This window comes from Furipterus horrens, unplaced genomic scaffold (assembly GCF_987537825.1).
Source record: "Furipterus horrens unplaced genomic scaffold, mFurHor1.1.pri manual_scaffold_5, whole genome shotgun sequence".
Classification (NCBI taxonomy): domain Eukaryota; kingdom Metazoa; phylum Chordata; class Mammalia; order Chiroptera; family Furipteridae; genus Furipterus; species Furipterus horrens.
Genome location: NW_028327175.1, coordinates 119,956,949 through 119,974,793, shown reverse-complemented (window position 1 = coordinate 119,974,793; position 17,845 = coordinate 119,956,949). Strand labels below are relative to the sequence as shown.

General features: G+C 56.7%; 2 protein-coding genes across 4 annotated transcripts in view; one reads left to right on the top strand and one right to left on the bottom strand.

The window, feature by feature from the left end:
* Positions 1-883: 883 nt before the first annotated feature.
* MPG (N-methylpurine DNA glycosylase) lies at positions 884-9,515 on the top strand. The gene is made up of 4 exons (XM_090277414.1): positions 884-1,021; positions 3,099-3,323; positions 6,324-6,528; positions 9,072-9,515. The coding sequence occupies exons 1-4, from the start codon at positions 998-1,000 to the stop codon at positions 9,446-9,448; spliced, it is 831 nt and encodes a 276-aa protein (XP_090133540.1). The 5' UTR covers positions 884-997; the 3' UTR covers positions 9,449-9,515.
* The window catches only part of NPRL3 (NPR3 like, GATOR1 complex subunit), a 49,913-nt gene continuing 41,511 nt past the window's right edge, over positions 9,444-17,845 (bottom strand). For 2 of the 3 annotated variants that reach the window (XM_090277410.1, XM_090277412.1), the window contains 6 exons: positions 17,551-17,707; positions 14,892-14,998; positions 14,265-14,394; positions 12,096-12,285; positions 11,286-11,478; positions 9,444-10,389 (listed from right to left, as the gene is read on the bottom strand). In XM_090277410.1, the coding sequence (XP_090133536.1) occupies positions 10,224-10,389; positions 11,286-11,478; positions 12,096-12,285; positions 14,265-14,394; positions 14,892-14,998; positions 17,551-17,707 (943 nt within the window). In that variant the 3' untranslated portion in view covers positions 9,444-10,223. The remainder of the gene's footprint in view (positions 10,390-11,285; positions 11,479-12,095; positions 12,286-14,264; positions 14,395-14,891; positions 14,999-17,550; positions 17,708-17,845) is intronic. The other variant, XM_090277413.1, reaches the window with a different exon arrangement.

Here is a 17,845-nt window from a genome sequence, read left to right as displayed (position 1 = left end):
GGGCACAAATCCGACTTGAGGCATTATAGGAAGAGGGGGTAGTTGGTGCTGGGTGTGGGGAGAGGCATCAGACATGGAGGGCAGCAGTATTCCCCGTTCTATTTCTAGCTGCTGCTGTGCAAAGCTGCATTCACGGGTCCTCTGGGATCCCCGCAGCCCTAGTCCAGGCCTCAGCCTCGTGAGGAGGCTGGCCATGCTCCAGAAGGCCCACTCCAGGACACGGACGGGATCCCCTCAGCATTCTGTGGTGGGAGGGGTGGGGGCTCCACTGGTGGGACAGCATCCTCTGACTGCCTGTGAGGGCCCGGAGCCAACTTCCCACAGTCTTTCCGGGCCTCCTCCCCAGCCCGACCTGTCCTCTCCACCCACATGGCTCCCTCCAAGGTCCAGGAAGTCGTGCCCCAAGGACCAAGTCTACCACTACCTCCCTCACGTGACCTCCACGTGGCCCGCACTGTCTGCAGGCCACTTCCCCAAAGCACTACTCCTGCAACCAGGGCCCCTGGAGGGCCCAGTCAAGATTCATGACGGACCAGTCCTCTTGGTGGTCTGACCACCGGCTGGCGGTACAGTGGGCTCCCCGGCCTTGGAGGGAGCTAAGTGGAAGACGGGCGGGGGGCAGGTCACACTGGGACCGGAGTCGAGGTGTAGCAGGTCTCGCCCCAATCCCGGCCACCTTCTTCTCACACCACAGTGCCTCACAAGACCCGGGCTTTTGTCCAGAATGGGGAGGTGGGGCGCCTGGCAAGGGGACCTCCCTCTCCCTGGAGCCTGGGTCCCGCGCAGCCACCCCCGCGTGGCCCCACCCCGGCCCCGCCTACGGGGCGGAGTCCGCGCCCAGCGCCGGAGCAGCTTCCCCCGGGCTTCCGCCCTCCTCGGCGCAGGCGCAGGCGCTGGCTACAGCCCCCGGGCCGGGGCGGTGTTTCCGGGGTTGGCTCTGGGTGAGCCTGGACCGTGCTGATCTGCGTCGCGAAGTAGTCCCGGCCTGAGCCGCGGGATGCTCGTGCGTAGCGGGGCCCAGGTGAGCGCGCTTCTCGCCCCGAGCACGGCCAAGGAGCTGTCTCCGAGGGCGAAAACTCTCACCCGGAGTCGCACGACCCGCGGGAAACCAGTAACGTGCGCGCGGCGGGCCCGCAACAGGGTCTGCAGTTCCCAGGCGAGTGCCCAGCGGCGCGGTCGGGCTCGCGGCTAGGCTCCATTTGCCAGAAGTAAAGTCGAGGCCCGGTCCGAGGTTTCCAAGCAAGTCTGGGAGGGAACCCCGACACCGGTTAAATGCTGGGCACTTAGGCCCAGCTCAGATGTCCCCTCCCCGAGAAGCCAGCCTGCCGACAGAAGTGACCATGGGGTTGGCCTAGCAGTCAGTTATCCCTGGTGCCTGTCACAAGCAGATAAATGCTCTCCCTTTGTTCACTAATCCCGTTTGCCCAGGTTTTGGTGGAGGGCTGGTGGGTCCCTTGGCAACCTCCATCCAGGCCAGGCCCCTCCAGCCTGGCAAGAGACTCTTATTCCCAGGTTTTGCCCAGAGGTATCTTGGGTGGACAGTGTTTCTTCCATTCATTGAGTGCTTGCTGTATGCTAGCCAAGGGTCTTCCTGGATTCTCTCATTTTATTTGAAGTGCATATGTTGTTGGTTCCCTTACTATAGATGAGGAAACAGAGGTGGACACCCTTCAGTCATTTTCTGGGGCTTTTGACCTAGGGAACCCTCGTTTCTAACCAGGGCCAGGTGATGCATGTGAGGCACTCAGGTGCACGGTTTGAGGCAGCACTCACCCTTGGGTGCAACAGCAGGGTCGCCCCATTCCCCACCCCTCAGTTATACAGCCTGCATCACCATCACCACAAAGGCAGTTTCGAATCCTTGATCTATAATGGGGAGGCTAAGGCCTAAGTCCCTGGACAGCCATGAGTCCCCCACCACCCAGGGTGGGCCAGTGCAGAGACCCAGAGTGACCCAAGTACCATGAGGCAGGCCAAGGGCCAAACTCAGGGTGAGAGCAGGGGCCGCAGCGTCCCGGAGTCTGAGCCCATGGTAGGTATTGGCAGATGGGCTAGACTGCAAAGACGGTCACGTCAGCATCCATTCTCAGCAGACTGGCGGTCTCCGCTTGACATGGAATGTCAGCACTTATGTTAAAAATAATGGGTCTGTCACATGCTAGGGAGACATGGGTACTGCTGAAGATCAGCCATTGAGGATGGTGTTTCCAGGCCCTGATGCTCCCTTTACCTCCCCCTGCTCTTTGGAGATCAGCTGTTCCTAGAACAGCCAAGTATATGTGCTCAGGTTTCCTGGGGGCAGGGGTGGGTGTGGGTGTGGAGGGAGACAGCAGAGGCATTGGTGGCAGGTAGGAGGTGGGAAGTGGTCAGGGTCTCAGCAGATCCTCCTCATCCCTCAGGAGACCTCACAGTTTCCCTACTTGCTCCTTATCATTCTGACATCCTGGTTCATGAGGCAGAGGACAGTTGGGGACTCACTAGGGGGTCATGAGCTTAGAATGGGGCCAAGCAGATGGTCAGCCTGGTGTTCACCCACCTGTGTGTGTCAGACCTGCGCCATTCTGAGGCGGGGTCTGGCACAGTGCATGTGTCAGCTGGGGTGGGGAGGTAGATGACACACTGATCCACAATCCATTCCTCCACCAAATTCCTGGTTAAGGGCAGGTGCAGATGGCAGGGTTCCAGAAACAAGCTCAGACGTTTACTTGATACCCATGTGAGAAATGGGAATCAGAGGATACCAGTTCTCCTGTCCCAGGCTCGTGTGCCCGCTGCCCCTCCCTGGGCCCTGCTGCCCTCTTCCACTGAATTGTATATGTGCATGTGGCGGACGTGTGAAGCAGACTGGTCATCCTGTCATCACTGCCACCAAACTTTCCTCATGTGCACTCATTTCCCAAGGCATCCTGGGGCCCAGCAAGGGGGTAAGTACATCAGGTCTGGCATTCTGTTTGCAAAAATGGTTTTCCTCATTTTGCAGGTGAGGAAATTGAGGTAGGCAGTCAAATACAGTTCCGAAGCTCCACAAGGCTGACTTCACCGCACTGTCCTCTGCCCACTCCTATTCAGATGCTTTATTTTGTTTTTTCTCATTACAGCTTTCCCGCAAACTGGGACAAAAAAAGCAGCAACCTTTGGAAGCAGAGCAGCATCAGAGGCCACCAGATGGATCCCAAACACCTTCCCCCAAGGATCCCCACCTGGATCTTCCCAAGACCCTGGGCCCCCAGTGCAGTATCTATTTTTCAAACCGCCCTGTTCGACTGGGATTAGACTTTTTTGACCAGCCTGCAGTCCCCCTAGCCCGGGCATTTCTGGGACAGGTAATGTAAACGTAGTAAAGTGGCCTCTGCTAAAGTGGTCATCATCATGCACTATCTGTGGACCCCAGACCTCTCACCACTGAGCTCACATCCCTGACTTGGTCCTGCTTATCCTCACACAGTTAGCTGCTTTGACCACACTTGTTCCTGGATAGCTTAACCCAGTCATCTAGGGCAGGGGGTAGGTCTGGGATCAGTTGGGAAGAATGCTGAGATTGTTGGTGGGGGCAGGGGAGCCACTGTCTGCCTGCCTGCTCTGGGCACTGAGGACATTAACCTTCTCCACCTGGTATTGCCCTCAGAGCAGGTGTCTGTGAGGGGTTAACTTTGTCTGCCCTGTCCCCTGACACAGTGCCCCTCTGTAGCTTCCATTGCTTTTAGAGAAAGAGGAAGGGAGAGAGAGAAACATCAATACAAGAGAGAGGGATCAGTTGGTTCCTCCCATACATGCCCAGACCTGGGACTGAACCCACAACCTAGGTATGTGCCCTGACCAGGAATTGAACCTGCAACCTTTTGGTTACAGGGCAATGTTCCAACCAACTGAACCACACTGGCCAGGGCAGTGGTGACAGCTTTTAGCCACATGAGCTTGGTGACCATGGCCTACAGACTGCCCGATGTCCAGATTGCCCTGACACAGCCTCCTTCTCACCGCAGCAGCTGACAGGGCCAGTGCTGGCTCCCCAGAGGCCCCATAGCTCAGAGCAGGTCCCGGACCTGGCCCAGGAAGCAGGGATTGTGCAGGGCCCATGTGCCAGCAACAGTGGAGTTTGGCTGCATCTGTCTGGAGCACCTTCTGGGTGTTGCTCCTGGGTGTCAGACTCCATGCCTGGTTTTCTCGACCTCTTGGAGATTCCATGGCCTACCTATGTCATTTCATGAGGCTACCTTTATGTTAAAAAGGTGAAGGTAAATCCATTTCTGTGACTAATAGAAAAATTGGTGCCAGCAGCTGGGTGCTCAAAGGAACAGACCCTAAAATGTGGGCCAGCGGAGTGCATCCTAAAGTGGGCCTTAGTCGGTAAGGAGCAGATCTGTTCCCACAAGAATGCTTTCAGCTGCAAGGGCCAAGAGATCCCTGTAAAAGAACTCTAGATAATGAGGATTTATGATCTTGCATACAATGGCACGGGGTGTCCCAGCATCAGGTCAAGGGCCCAAGGGCCTCAGTTTTCCTTTGGGCCCTCATCATGCCCATTTGAGCCCAAGGGTGGACAGGGTGACATCCAGCAGAGAAGGAGGTGTTTCACCCTGTGTCCCTTTGGTCGGGGAGGACGGCCTCTTTTACAGCCTCCCAGTGGATGGCCTTGCAGACCGCTCGGCCAGGCTTGAGCCATTCCTCTGCAAGTCATTGCAAGGAGCAAAGAATTGCCATGACACTCAGACCACTCCCAAGTCACCCTCTTGGCTGAGAAGGGTCCTGCCTCCCCCAGGACCTCCACCAGCAAGGAAATGTGTTTGTAATGGGCATGGGAGGCAACCAGTGTCTACTATCTGGAAATTTTATCAGAGTGAAATTCAGAGCAGAAGATTCAATTTAAAAAATGACAGTGAGAAGAGCCATGAGAAGCTCCTCTCCAGAAGGGCAACTGGCCGCCAGGAGGCCTCCTGCAGGTGTGGGAATACCAAGAGTGAAGCTAATAAAGGAATGCCCCCTTCGATCTCCTGGAACGATGGGAGTGGGGCCTCAACTGAGATGGAACAGGGCCTCCCTTTCTTGCCTGGAGATAGGCTTCCAGGGAGGCATCAACTCCCTTCTTTCCTCCACCCTGTCTCAAGGAAGAACTACCCTGAGTGTCCAGGCTTCAGCACTCACCTCCCAGTCCCATGGCACTGATCCTGACCATGGACACACTGGGCTCCCTGGGCCAACGCAGGGGTGGCCTGGCCTAAGGACAAGGCAGGTGCTGGAGACGTGTCTGGGAAGGTGGCTGCCCCCAGAACTCCACTGTGAACCCTGGCTGAGCCTGGCCTGGGACCCTGCACCCTGGGCATAAGGGCTCTTCATTCCCAGGGCCATGCTATGCCTGCAGCTGGGAAATAGTCACCCCACAGGGCAGACGGGCCCCAGTCTAGGGAGGAGCTGACCCCCTGGCATGCTCACACTCCACAGGCCCTCTGGCTCCCCTGGGCTGCTCTCCTAGGTGTTCTGCTGGCCTGAGAGCACCCACCCCTCTGGTGACAACCTTTGTCTACTACCCCGTGTCTTCAGCTGGCCGCTCTGTCCTCTCCTGGCCCCACCCCTGCTCAGGGTACTGTCCAAGCCAACCGCAGCTAGGCTGAGCTTCCTGGGCCACTGCACACTGACCCCATTCCTTGTGGAGCTGGCTACACGCAGGGCCACGGTTCAGGCCAGGAGCACTAGGGGGCAGCCAGTCCTGCTGTTCAGAAAGGCCCTTCAGAGCTGGTAGGTGGGAGCTGAGTATGACAGTGCTTTGTGGTTACTCCACAGGCTCTCCAGCATCCCAGGCAGTCATACAGGGTGAAATCCTCCCTAGCCTGGAGCCCAACTGCCCTGTGGGGGTGACAATTTCTCGGCTGCACAGCACAGCATGGCCCTGGGAATGAAGAACCCTTATGCCCAGGGTGCAGGGCCCCAGGCCAGACTCAACCAGGGTTCACAGTGGAGATCTGGAGGCAGCCACCTCCCCAGGGATGTCCTCATCATCTGCATTGCCCATGCTGCCCTGCCCCAGCGTAAGCATGGACGTTCAGGGGGCCTGGGGGCAGCACTGTGATGGAGGGCTCTGCTGAGAGCACATAGAGTGCGTAAATTCACTGGTGCTGGTTTGCAACCCAGCAATGGCCGCAATCTATGGACAAGACACTGAGTGAGCAAGGTCTGTTCTCTGGCAGTCAGGTGAGACAGGGGACACTGGGAGGAAACTGGCTGGCCCTGGTGTGTCCTGAGCTAGGGAGGTGAGGGCCAGGCTGAGCCCTTTAAGGTGGGATGGACCCATTCCTTCTTGAGCTGAGCTGACACCAACTGCCCCACAGGTCTTGGTCCGGCAACTCGATGATGGTACAGAGCTCCGTGGCCGCATTGTGGAGACTGAGGCATACTTGGGGCCAGAGGATGAAGCTGCTCACTCAAGGGGTGGCCGGCAGACCCCCCGCAACCGCAGCATGTTCATGAAGCCAGGGACCCTATATGTGTACTTCATCTATGGCATGTACTTCTGCATGAATGTCTCCAGCCAAGGTGAGCAGTGCTGGGGCTGAAGCAGGAGGCCTGGGCACAGCCCCCTCAACGGGCAGCTGGGAGGACCAGGATGGGGCAGGTCCTTGAGCGAGATGCCATGGCTAGGCTAGGTCAGGGTTTCAGGAGCTCTGGCTGTCATCACAGGATGGTCAGAGGGGCTGGGGCCCCCATTAGAGGTCACAGGTTAACCTGAACTCAGAGCAGACAGGTTCTATGAGGAGCCACTAGTCCCAGAGCTCAGAGCTGGCATCACCAAGGGCCCAGGGTAGATGCAGGAGGGGCTGGATGTGGGAGAAGAAGGGTGACACCTATCTGAGTTGGACTCAGGCAAGAGCCCTGCCAGGCTGCCAGTTATGGCATCTGAATCAGCTGTTCTCAAGCAGGGATGATGTTGCCACCCTTGGGGAACGTTAGGCAATGTCTGGAGACACTTCTGGTCATCACAACTGGTGGGGTGATGGCTGAACAGCTCACAGTGCACAGGAGACACCACCACCACCACCACCAAAGAAAGCCATCCACCCCAAATGTCAGTAGTACAGAAGGGAGATGTTGGTCTGGAGCTTTCAGGAGAACCCACTCACCTCGTGGGACCTTTCTGGGGCAGCCTCTGTCCTCTGTGAGCAGGCAGCTGTTTCTGGTTGTCTGTGCTCAGAAGAGCGAGCCCACATCACCATCCTATCAGAGCCTGACCAGGAGCAGGGTCTGCCCAGCCCACTCTGGCTAGCTAGTCCCACCGTCTGCCTGCCCACCCAGCTTCCTCTTGGCTGGTCCCAAGATGAACAGGTACTTGAAGCCAGTGGGGGGAGGAGGGGGAGCTTGTTGAATGATTATCCAGGGACTAGGGGGCTGTGATTGCCCTGAGACGACAGCTGAAACAGCAGGGATAGTGGGGACCATCCCACAGGGCCCTGTCATCACCCTGGAGAGCTTATTTTGGTGATCGATCTTTTCTTTGGCAACGGAACCAACCACCTCATGTGAGGTGGGCCTGAACTCAGATTAAGGAGAGGGACTTCCCAGAGATGCCTGGAGCTGTGGTCAGCAAGGGAGGAACCAAGGCTTCTGAGGGTAGACGGGGCGGACGTGGGAGGTGGCATATTACTTTCTGGACACATGACCAAGATGCCCCAGGAACATCTAGTTCAGGGGCAGGAAACCACATTCGTAGAGTCAAGGCCAAAGCCAAAGATTATCCTGGTACATCAAGGAAGAGGGGAGGCGGAGTACATCATCCATGCCCGCCTGCCCTTGGGGTGAAGGCAGTACAGAGAGGACCAGAAGAGGAGATAGCTGATATTGCTGAGGCCAGCAGGTGCTGCAGGCAGAGCAGGGGTGGGACTGGAGACTCAGAGGGAAGAGATTGTGGTATTATGATTTTTATGTCCAGGCGCAGGACTCAGGTGCGTTCCAGGAGGGGGAAGGGGTGATGAGAGGTGGGGTAGGCTGTTCCTTTGATCCATTTGGGGGCTTAGTGACACAGTGAGGGATGTGTTACACCCACAGCAGCTCAGGGTGGACAGAGGTAACCCTGAGGTTAGTGGGCTGAGAAGGGCCCAGGAATTACAGAGCAATTGGAACTTCAAGTCTTTGCTTGTCCTTAGGTATATCTTGAGGTCCTTTGAAAAATGGCTGGTTACAAGTGTCTGGTCACAAAAACCCCACTTGCCAGCTGCTGGCTGGGCAGGAGGATATGGCTGCTGTGTGCAGTCAGGGCCAGCCCCTGAGTGCTGATGGGGACTATATGGCTAGGTCTACGAGTGGGGACTGGGCTACCCATCCTCAGGCTGACCCTGTAAGACTCCCAGGTAGAAGGGGAGGCCAGAGTGAGTCAGGAGAGCCGGTGTCTTAGGAGAGTGGCCTTGCTGGAATTGGGGCTTCTCTGGCCAGGGTCCAGGTAATCACTGCCCTTAGCCATGCAAGGCCAAGGAAATTTGGACAGATGTGTCTCCCTGGGTCCCAGGTGTCAGTTTGCTGCCTGGCCTTGGAAGTAGCCTGGTCTGGTGGGGGAGACTGGGCCAGAAGGGATTCCAAGGGAGGTCAGGGGTACTATTGGCTGTCACCTCCTTCTGCCCCATCAGTCTCCTCACTGGGTCATGGGGTGGGGGTCATCAGCATTCTGTAAACACTGGTAGCTGCTCTGAGCCAACCTTCTGGCTTGCCCAATAAGACACTGAATGGTAGAGGCAGGTGGGGGACTCTGGGCCAGCCCTGAAGCTTTCTGCTTCTAGCTTCCTTGTGGGGTGACTGTGCCCAGGGAGGACTGGCTATCTGGGGTTTCCTTTGCCAGCCTCAAAGCTGCTGCTGATCACCAAGCTAGAAAAGCTAAGAGGAAGCCAACTACAAGCACTTGCTAAGCATTTTTGCCGGTTCTCCCTAGCTGGTGTTCAGGCCCTCTGGCTTCATGGAGGCCCCACCTGGGGCCTTGTGGGTACAGGTGTGCAGGAAGGAGTGGAGGGCATAGGAGTGCTCAGGGAGGCAGCTGCGTCATCCCTGCAGGACTTGGGGTGGGGAGAGTCAATTGCTCTCTGTCTGTCCTACAGGGGACGGGGCATGCGTCCTGCTGCGAGCACTGGAGCCCCTGGAAGGTCTAGAGACCATGCGGCAGTTTCGCAGTACCTACCGGAAAGGCAATACAGGCCGAGCCCTCAAAGACCGTGAGCTCTGCAGTGGCCCCTCCAAGCTCTGTCAGGCTCTGGCCATAGACAAGAGCTTCAATCAGCGTGACCTGACCAAGGACAAGGCCATGTGGCTAGAGCATAGCCCCCCGGGGCCCAGGGAGCCAGCTGTAGTGGCAGCAGCCCGAGTGGGCATTGGCAATGCAGGAGAGTGGGCCCAGAAGCCCCTGCGCTTCTATATTCAAGGCAGCCCCTGGGTCAGTGTGGTAGACAAAGCAGCTGAGCAGGACGCACAGGTCTGAGCAAAGGCCTGTTCAGGACAAGCTTTTTAATTGTTTAAAACAAAATAAATGCTTCATTTCTAGAAAACATGTGTTGCTTGTGTCTCAGCCAGAGCCCCCCTTAATGACCAGGGGCCTGATGTAGCAGGGTACCTAGAGAGCCCAGCCCAGTATGGACACCTGCTTCCTTAGGCCTGTTGCAGGCCCCCCTGCACCCCCCTTTTGAGAGGACTGGGAGCACCAGAGCAGACCCACCCCCAAGGGGGAGCCACATAAGCACCATGGATCGGCCCAGGCCCTCTTGCCTCCAGTGGCAAAGCGGGGTGGATGGCTTTGCCATGAGCTCCCTTGTGGCTGACACAGGGCTATGGTGAAGGCTAGGCCAGGAAAAGGCCACAGCGAGCTGGGAGGACGGGGCAGTGCTGGGCCACACAGGATGGGCCAAGCACTTGGCCCTCACAGTACTGGAATGACTGCAGCGGAGGGGGCCCAGGAACACAGGCAGGATTGGGAGGAAGGTCAGAGAAACATGTGACCCAAATCCCTGTGGGAAGCACGCAGGCCTCACTCAGAGCATGAGTCCTGAACGTTCCGCCCAGCTCAGAGCTTCACTGTCTCAGCTCAGACACTGGGACTGTTCTGAGGACTAGGTGAGTGACAATACAAAGGGAGCAGCCCATGGGGTGGCTGAAGTTGGGCCTTGGGGCTAAGAGGACTCAGGCCAGGTAGGGGGGGGAGTCCTGGGTTGGGGAGACGCCACCCACGGCTGTAACCTGCCTCTGTGTTGAGCCCAGGCTCACGTAAGCAGTGCCTGGAAGACTGCAATGACTGGGTCCTCGTGGGCGGTCACCACCAGCACACTGCGGAACTTGTCAAAGAGCATGAGCAGCTGGGAGCGCCTTGTGTTCTCATTGTACATGATCTCTTCTAGGTGGTGGCGGCCACGGAAGTACTGCAGGAGCCTGGTGGGGAGAGATAGCACAAGCCCAGGCTGGCCTCTGTTCTAACAGCCACTGAGCAGCCCACAGGCCAAAGCAGAACTAGTGGAAGGGTCTCAGAGGCTTAGGAAGGCAACTGCCCATACCCCCTGCCCCCCAACAGGAGCAAGTAAATGTCCTGGACCCACTGTCCGCCATAGTTCCCTAAAGTGGGTCAGTGAGGACACATTGCTGTTCAAATCCCAGAGCCCATGTGAGCCTGAAGGTCACACTCCCCACTCAACACTCTGACATGGGTGGGCAGCACAGGACAGCTCAGCCAGAGGCTTCTCTTTTTGATGCCACTATGGCAGCGAGCGCCTTTGTGGCTCTGGATACAAATGGGGCCACTGGTCCAGGGGGTGTCTGCGGCTGGGGCTGAACAGAGACCTGGATCAGCTGTCTGAAAGTGCTGCCTGGCATATGGTTCTTACTTGGGGGCTTGGTCCCTGACAGCCTGACCTCTCCCAGAAAACCATACACCCTCCAAGTCAGGGGTAGGTGTGACAAAGTCAGTGTCGCCTATGATATGGATTCCCCCACCCCCAGGCTAAGAGTCCTGGGAAAAATCCCTGCCGAGCCCCATGAGGATGAGAACTTCCTGCCCCTTCCTAAGAAGCAACCAGAAACACCCAGGAAGTATTGGTGATAGTCCCAAAGACAGAGGCACCAGACCCAGAGTCTCAGCAACAGACTGAACTCCTCACGCCTGGCACAAATAGGCACCAGGTAGGGACACAAGTGCATGAAGACATCACCTCAACCAGGGAGTGTCATCTGTCATCAACGCATTCAAGTTGGGATCTGTAGGATACATCCCCATCCACTTCCTGTCGTGACCCTAGACTTGGACCCAGCCCCACCAGTCACCCTGCTCCCACCTGGCAAACATGCGGAGATCCTCGGGGTTCTGGGCTGCAGGCACACTGAGGATGGCTGCCCGCTCGTGCTCCGACAGGCTGGCCAGCAGGTTCTCTGTCATCCTCTTGTTCAGTGGGGAGTCCCCACTGGGGAGAAGCTCTGCGCTGGAGTTGTCCATGCTGGGGCTAGTGAGCGTCATGTCATCACTGCTGGCTGTGAGTGGGTGTGGGTCAGGGAGCTGTCGGCCCCCCGAGGACACCCCTCCCACCCAATACAGACAACAAAGAGCCCTGGGCAAGTCAGGCCCTGGCACTGAGCCTGAAGCCTGGGGAAGTGCTGCCTACAAAGCCTTCCAGCCACCTCCTCCCCCAAGCCCAAGGACCTGCAGCTTGGCGATGGACCACTGCCTTTGCGGGCACAGTATGGCTACAATGGCTCTTTCAAGGAGACCATGAAAGTCTCCTCATAGGCCCCGGGATACAAAGGTTTCAGTTGTCCTGCTAGTGATGGATGATGTGGCAGGCTGGGGGCAGGCTGTTCTTGACCTGGGCAAGCCCCTGCTCAAAAGCCCAAAGGTACAGCTTCCTCCTCAGAGCCATAGAGGTGCAGAGAAGTGGTTGCTGTGCTCCTTTAAGGAAGGCTGTCTGCATGAAGACCCAGCCACCCACATGAGAGGCAGGTAATGTGTGCATGTATGGCCATGTGAAGGTACCTCAGTCATTCCCAGCAATACCTTCATTGGACCATCTGGTCACCACTCCCAGGTGTCCCCTAGGAGCTCACTCCCCCACCCTGCCACCACAGAGATGCCCTGGGCAGGGGACTCCTACTTGGGGAGCCAAAGCTGAGGGCATTGGGTGTGCTGAGGCTGCGGCCGCCGACCCTGGTAGCAAAGGGGACCTCGTCCTCACGCAGGCAGGGCTCATCCTGGCTGGGCGAAGCCATCAGGCAAACGTAGGTGTGCAGCTGTACCAGGAGTCTGTGCTGCAGCATCCATACCACCATCTGAATGAGCTGGGTCTGCAGGACAGGCAGTGTGAGCTGGGGCACTGGGAGAGGCTGGCCCCCCAACACATCCCTGTGCCCTTCCTGATGGGAATGGGATGCCTTGGCCTAAGACGCAAGCCCCTCAAGTCACCCTGGAGATCCAGGGGTGCATGAGCTCCAGGGGCCTGACTTAGGGCAGGAAGGCTGCTCCCACCTCAGGAGGGAGCTCTTAGCAGGGAAGGCATTGAGGCTAGGAGAGCAGTGGGGCCATGCCTGCACCTGCTCCCATCTCATACCGGGGCTGCCCTAGCGTCTGGCCTTTCTTGCCTGGAGCTGAGGACCAGGACCTGTGAGGTGGAGGCCCATGTGCCCCTCTGGCTCTGAGCCACCCCCTGCTGCCTTGTCCCCTGCCCATGGGGCCTGCCACTTGAGCCCCACCGCTGCCACACAGAGCTGGGCTTGTGTGCCTCCCTGTTGCCTGGGCACTGCTCAGAAAGCAGCTATGGGCAGCTGCCCCAAACACAGGAATGCCTCTCCTCTCAGCAGCCCCAAAGCCTGCCCAGGGACAGGGACCCCTGCTGAGCCATGCAGTCCCTAGGGCATGACACCCACCCCTCTCCTACATGCCTAGCACCTGCCAAAGAGCAGTGAGGAACCCTACATGGGCAGAGCTCCAGCACCAATGACCAGGAAAATGCACACACACGAGGTCCATGTTCTCAGACACACACATCTGACTGACCATCTTTGCAGGTCCCCACCTGGGGCGGCTGGCTGACCAGGCATGGAAATAGGAGTGTACTGTAGGCATGTATTACCTGGTCACACAGAATAGAACTGAAAAGGACTGTAAAATAAACTTCAGATTAAGAACTAAAATAGAGGCTCCGTAAGCACTGAAGAGCATATTCTAGGCCTGGAGCAGAAGGGGTAAGAAGCAGGCAGCCTCACCCCAGGACTGTGCAGAACAAATCCAGCTGTAGCTGGGCCCCTGATGAGGCATGAGGCTGCCCCTCGGGCACAGCCTGAAAAATCCACGCACCTTTCAGACCATCAGGAAATTTCTGCTGGGGAGGGGGGAGGGTGCAGATGCAAATGTGTCTTTCTTTCAGCTGGCATGACCTGGCATGGTTCCTGGAGACCAAAGGCTCCATGAAAGACGGCATTTAGAACTCTGTCTCACTCAGCATCTAAATGAACTGAGGAACCAGACTCGCCTTCTCATTCACAATTTCACAAAGGAAAGGTCTTGCTTCTAAAAACTGGTTTTGCCTAACAGATCTGCTGCTTATTAAAGTAAATAGTTTATTTTTGAAGACAAAGCCTTGAGAACACCCAGCCCCATCTCTGACATCTGTCCCATCTGGCCCTGCCCTGGGTCCCTGTCCAGAGCCCCAGGGCTTCAGTGGAGGGGAAGATCCAGGCCATACTGAACCCCGCCACAGACAGACAGATCTCACTCTATCATTCCACACGCCTCACACCTCCCTGGAGCCCCTCCACCCGGCCCTCGCCCTGCCTAGGCCTATCCTTTTTCACATGCTCTTGGATGAGATTCTGGTACCAGTGAACCTAGACCCAGTGACCACCTGAACCACAATGGGGAGGGAAAGGCAGGCAAGTCCCAGATTCAGTGAAAACAAAGCCAGCATCCTCCATCTGCGGGACCTAGGCCCAGAAGGGGGCACCAGGCGGCTCTGTCCTCCCAGGAAAGATCAGCATCTCCTGACTGGGCCTCTTAACATGGTTTTAGCCCCAACAACAACCCACTGCAGCCAGGATGGGCTCCAGGGAGATAGGGTGGGAGGGATTTGGGACTGCCCAAGTGTTGGGTCATTGGCCAAGCAGCTGCAGGAGGCCTGGCTGGGGAGCCAGCTTTCTGTTACCCTGGGAGGGCAGAGACCACCTGCACAGCAAGGCCCCTCCTGTCCCCCCAACCGAAGCTAAGGGTGTGGCAGTATTGAAGAGCCTTTGGATCAGGTTCCTGGGCTCCCCCAGTTCCTGAAACTCACCTCTTGCACAGGGGGCGCAAGGGGGTTCCTAAATTCTGACAAGGAGACAGGCAAGGAGAACTTAGCAAGGACAGATGGTAGATCATGTGACGGAAACTGGTGGGAGAACTGCTCGGCCAGTGGGGAGTACCTGGGGACAGTGAGGAAGTGTGTCCATGAGCTTGACAACATCCCCATCATGATTCACAGCTCTTGTGCCCCTGCTGTGAGCCTGTGTGGGCAGCAGGAAGTGCAGCATGGTGGACAGGTCAGGATGGATGCAATAAGCCCAGCTGCTTTCCCTCAAGGGGAGGCAGAAGCCATTGGTACAGGCTGCCCCACAGCACCTCTCAAGCCCCCAAATCAATGCCAAAGCTCCTGACCTCCCATCAGGCACCTCATACAGAGCTCACTAGCTGTAGGCATGGCAGGGGCAGGCCCTTCTTGGAGGCTGCAGGTGCTGGAAAAGCACAAGCCCAAGGAGGACCAGGTTGAGCTGGACCAGAATGGGAGCCTGGGCATAGCAGAGGCCAGGCATCCAGTCGAAGTGAAGGCCTAGCTGACCTGGGGAGCACCGCCTGGAAGGCCCTGCCAACCACACCCCCTTCCCACTCAGGGCCCTAGGCTGTGGCAGCCAGAGGTACTCACAGACACACGCTAGCATTGGGAGAAAGCATGTAGACATTGTTCTCACACAGCGGGTAGATGATGATGGCCTTGCCCCAGTACACCAGGTGAGCTGCAAGCTGGAAAACCTGCAGGCAGAGGGGGCTGGCAGGACAGTGCCTGGGAGGCTGACCCGCTAGGGCCTCTTCCCTGACTACCCAACTTCCCCCAAGGTCTGTACTGTCCTGGCTGACACTGAGGAAAGGTCCCAGGAGCATAGGGACATTCAGGGCACCCAGGATCATGGGGTCAGCTGAGCAAGGGACTTGGCTGGACATCCTAGCAGAGGCAGGCTCTCCACCACCACCACCAGGACTACAACCTGGGGAAGGCTTTCCATGTGACAGTGATTGTGGGAACACAGCACGTGCCCTCTACCCCACGCACTCATCCCGTGTCCCAGCCTCCTGGAGAATATCCCATTGCCCTGCTCTCCTAGACTCTTGGACACAGGATGGGCCACAAAGATGCCAGAAATCCCTTCAGGCCTCACAAGGGGAGGCCTGGGTCTGAGAACACGACACTGATTCACTTCCTAGAAAGAAAGGCACTGGGCATTTCTGATCTGGCATCACCCTAGATGAGCACTGTCCCTGGTGAGCCTGCTGCCCTCTTTCCCCACACTGTGTGCTTCCAAGGGGGTGAGTCACCCTACCCGAGTGCAGTGCCTGCGACACTGCCAGAGCCACCTCTTCCTCATTTCAGCATTTCAGCACGAGACCTCTCATGGCACCACCAACTTGAGCACAACGAAAATTTCAGTTCCACTGACCTGCTTCTTTCTCATCCCAAGTCCCATTGACATTCACGCTAAAGCAAGGACATGCCCACTCTCCTCCACCTCTGCCCCACTCTTACCCAGTGGTCTCCACCTCCTGCCTCCCCCTCCAGCCAGAGCACCATTCTGGAGACCAGAAATCTAAAATCACTATCACATGGCTGGAATCAAGGTATTAGAGGGCAACTCTCTGCACTGTTCTTGGCCTCTGCTAGCTACAGTGTTCCTGGGCTTTGGCTACATCATGGCCACATCCCTCCCTCCTTTTCTATAGTCAAATTCGTCTTTGCCTCCCTCTCACAAGGGCCCTTGTGACCACACTGGGCCCACCCAGATAATATAGGACATATGCCCCATCTCAAAATCCTTAATCACATTTGCAAAGTCCCATGGGGATTAGGACGTGGAGGTCTGTGGGCATTCTTCAGCCAGTCACAAGTAATATACAATGTGATCCTAATTTTGTTATTCAAAAATAATGTCTTAACCTATGAGAAAAACCTAGAAGAATCTACAGTAGTTACGACTGGAATATGGGATTGTGGAGACTTTCTCTTTTTGTGTCTATAATTTGTGTGCTATTTGAAGTTTTATAAAAAAGAACATATTAATTCTATCATGCAGAAAAATATCCCAACACATTTACTTGTAGATGAGATTTAAATTCATCTGCTGACACTCATACCTGATGCTGACAGGGGATCTCCACTGGGCCATCTGCTGAAGGAAGCAGCAGTCCCAGAGGATGGTGAGGTCCACCACCAGGGCTTGGCCTCAGGGAGCTTCAGTACAGCCACACCAGCAAGGGTTGTGCAAGGAAACAACAGTCTCCCCATGGCAAGGCCGGGGCAGGAAAGCAAAGGAGATATCACCAAAACTTTGTCTGCCCAAGGAGACTGACAGCAAGGGTGAGGCATGGTATCCAGACAGACTCCATGATGGGCAGCCTCAGTGGACAGTGAAGGGTCAGCATCTTTCAAAGCTTGAAATGGGAGCTGCAGAGACTCACAGGTATCTGTCACTTAACCAGTACTGGTCAAAACATAAACTCTGCAGCACATGCAGAACGTCAGTTAGCACGTTTACAGGTCTATGTTTTGTGGATGCTATGATGGCAAGCAGGACATATGAAACACCAAGGCAGAATCCAATAAACATTCTCACAGGGGGCAAAGATCATAGAGTGCAATGAAGAAAGGCCTCATTTTGGACAGAATCCAAAATAACTGCTTTGGCAAAAAACAGCCTAAGAATCGGGCCTTGTTGGACAAGCTTCTCTGACGCCTCTGGGGCTCAGGTGGGCCTCTTGCCTGTGCTCCCTCGCTGCCCCTCCTGCGAAAGCTGCCATCCATCAGCCTTTGCAGGAATCACACATCCCTGGGACAGGCCCTGTTGCCCTCTGGTGGCCACATGGTGCCCACTGTCACCAGAGGTTAGGTCCTGGCTCTGCACAATGGCTCTGCACATTGTGTCCTGCTCTCACTTCTGCTTTCTCACGTGGCCACACACTGTGTGCCCCTGCTGCAGCCCTGCAAGCCACCCTGCCCTGGCATCCCATCTTCCAGCACCGGAGGGCCTTACTCCTCTCTGTTGCAGCCTCTCCACACTCAAAGGAGGGAGAAGTCAGTCCTGCAGCTAGTTCACAAGCCAGCCCTGAATTCAGGCTTTACGCAGATTCCAGAACCTCCAGCCAACCCCAAAGCCTCTCGTCACCAGTGCTCATCTGGACAGAGGCCACCTGCTTTCCTGACGCCCCAGCTTCTCCCACCTTCAACAAAGGATCATCTGCTGTGACGTGTCCAGCTCTTCCTCTGGCCCATCCTTCCCTACCCAGAGTGTCTCCCCAGGACCCCAGAGCAATACCTGCAGCAAGGCCAGGTCTGCATCCTGGGCCAGCTGCTGCAGGTTCTTCACAGCTGATGTGGTCTTGATCACACGCACCAGGGCTGGGGAGCAGTCGAGCGGGAGCTCGCCCAGCAGAGACTTCTCATCGCTGAGCAGCAGCAGGGCATGGTACGGGCTGTGGAGCAGAGCCAGGTCAGCAAAACATGTGAGCCACAGGTGCCCTGGACCAGGTGTGCACCTGGAAGCAAAGGTGCTGCTGGGGTCCCCCCGGCACTGAACCTCAGAGAGGAGAGACCACAAAAGGAATTAGAGA

Coding starts and splice junctions, on each gene's coding strand:
- MPG (XM_090277414.1), top strand. CDS start 998: ATGCTCGTGCGTAGCGGGGCCCAG. Junction 1,022..3,098: donor TCGTGCGTAGCGGGGCCCAG/GTGAGCGCGCTT, acceptor TTCTCATTACAG/CTTTCCCGCAAACTGGGACA. Junction 3,324..6,323: donor CCCGGGCATTTCTGGGACAG/GTAATGTAAACG, acceptor ACTGCCCCACAG/GTCTTGGTCCGGCAACTCGA.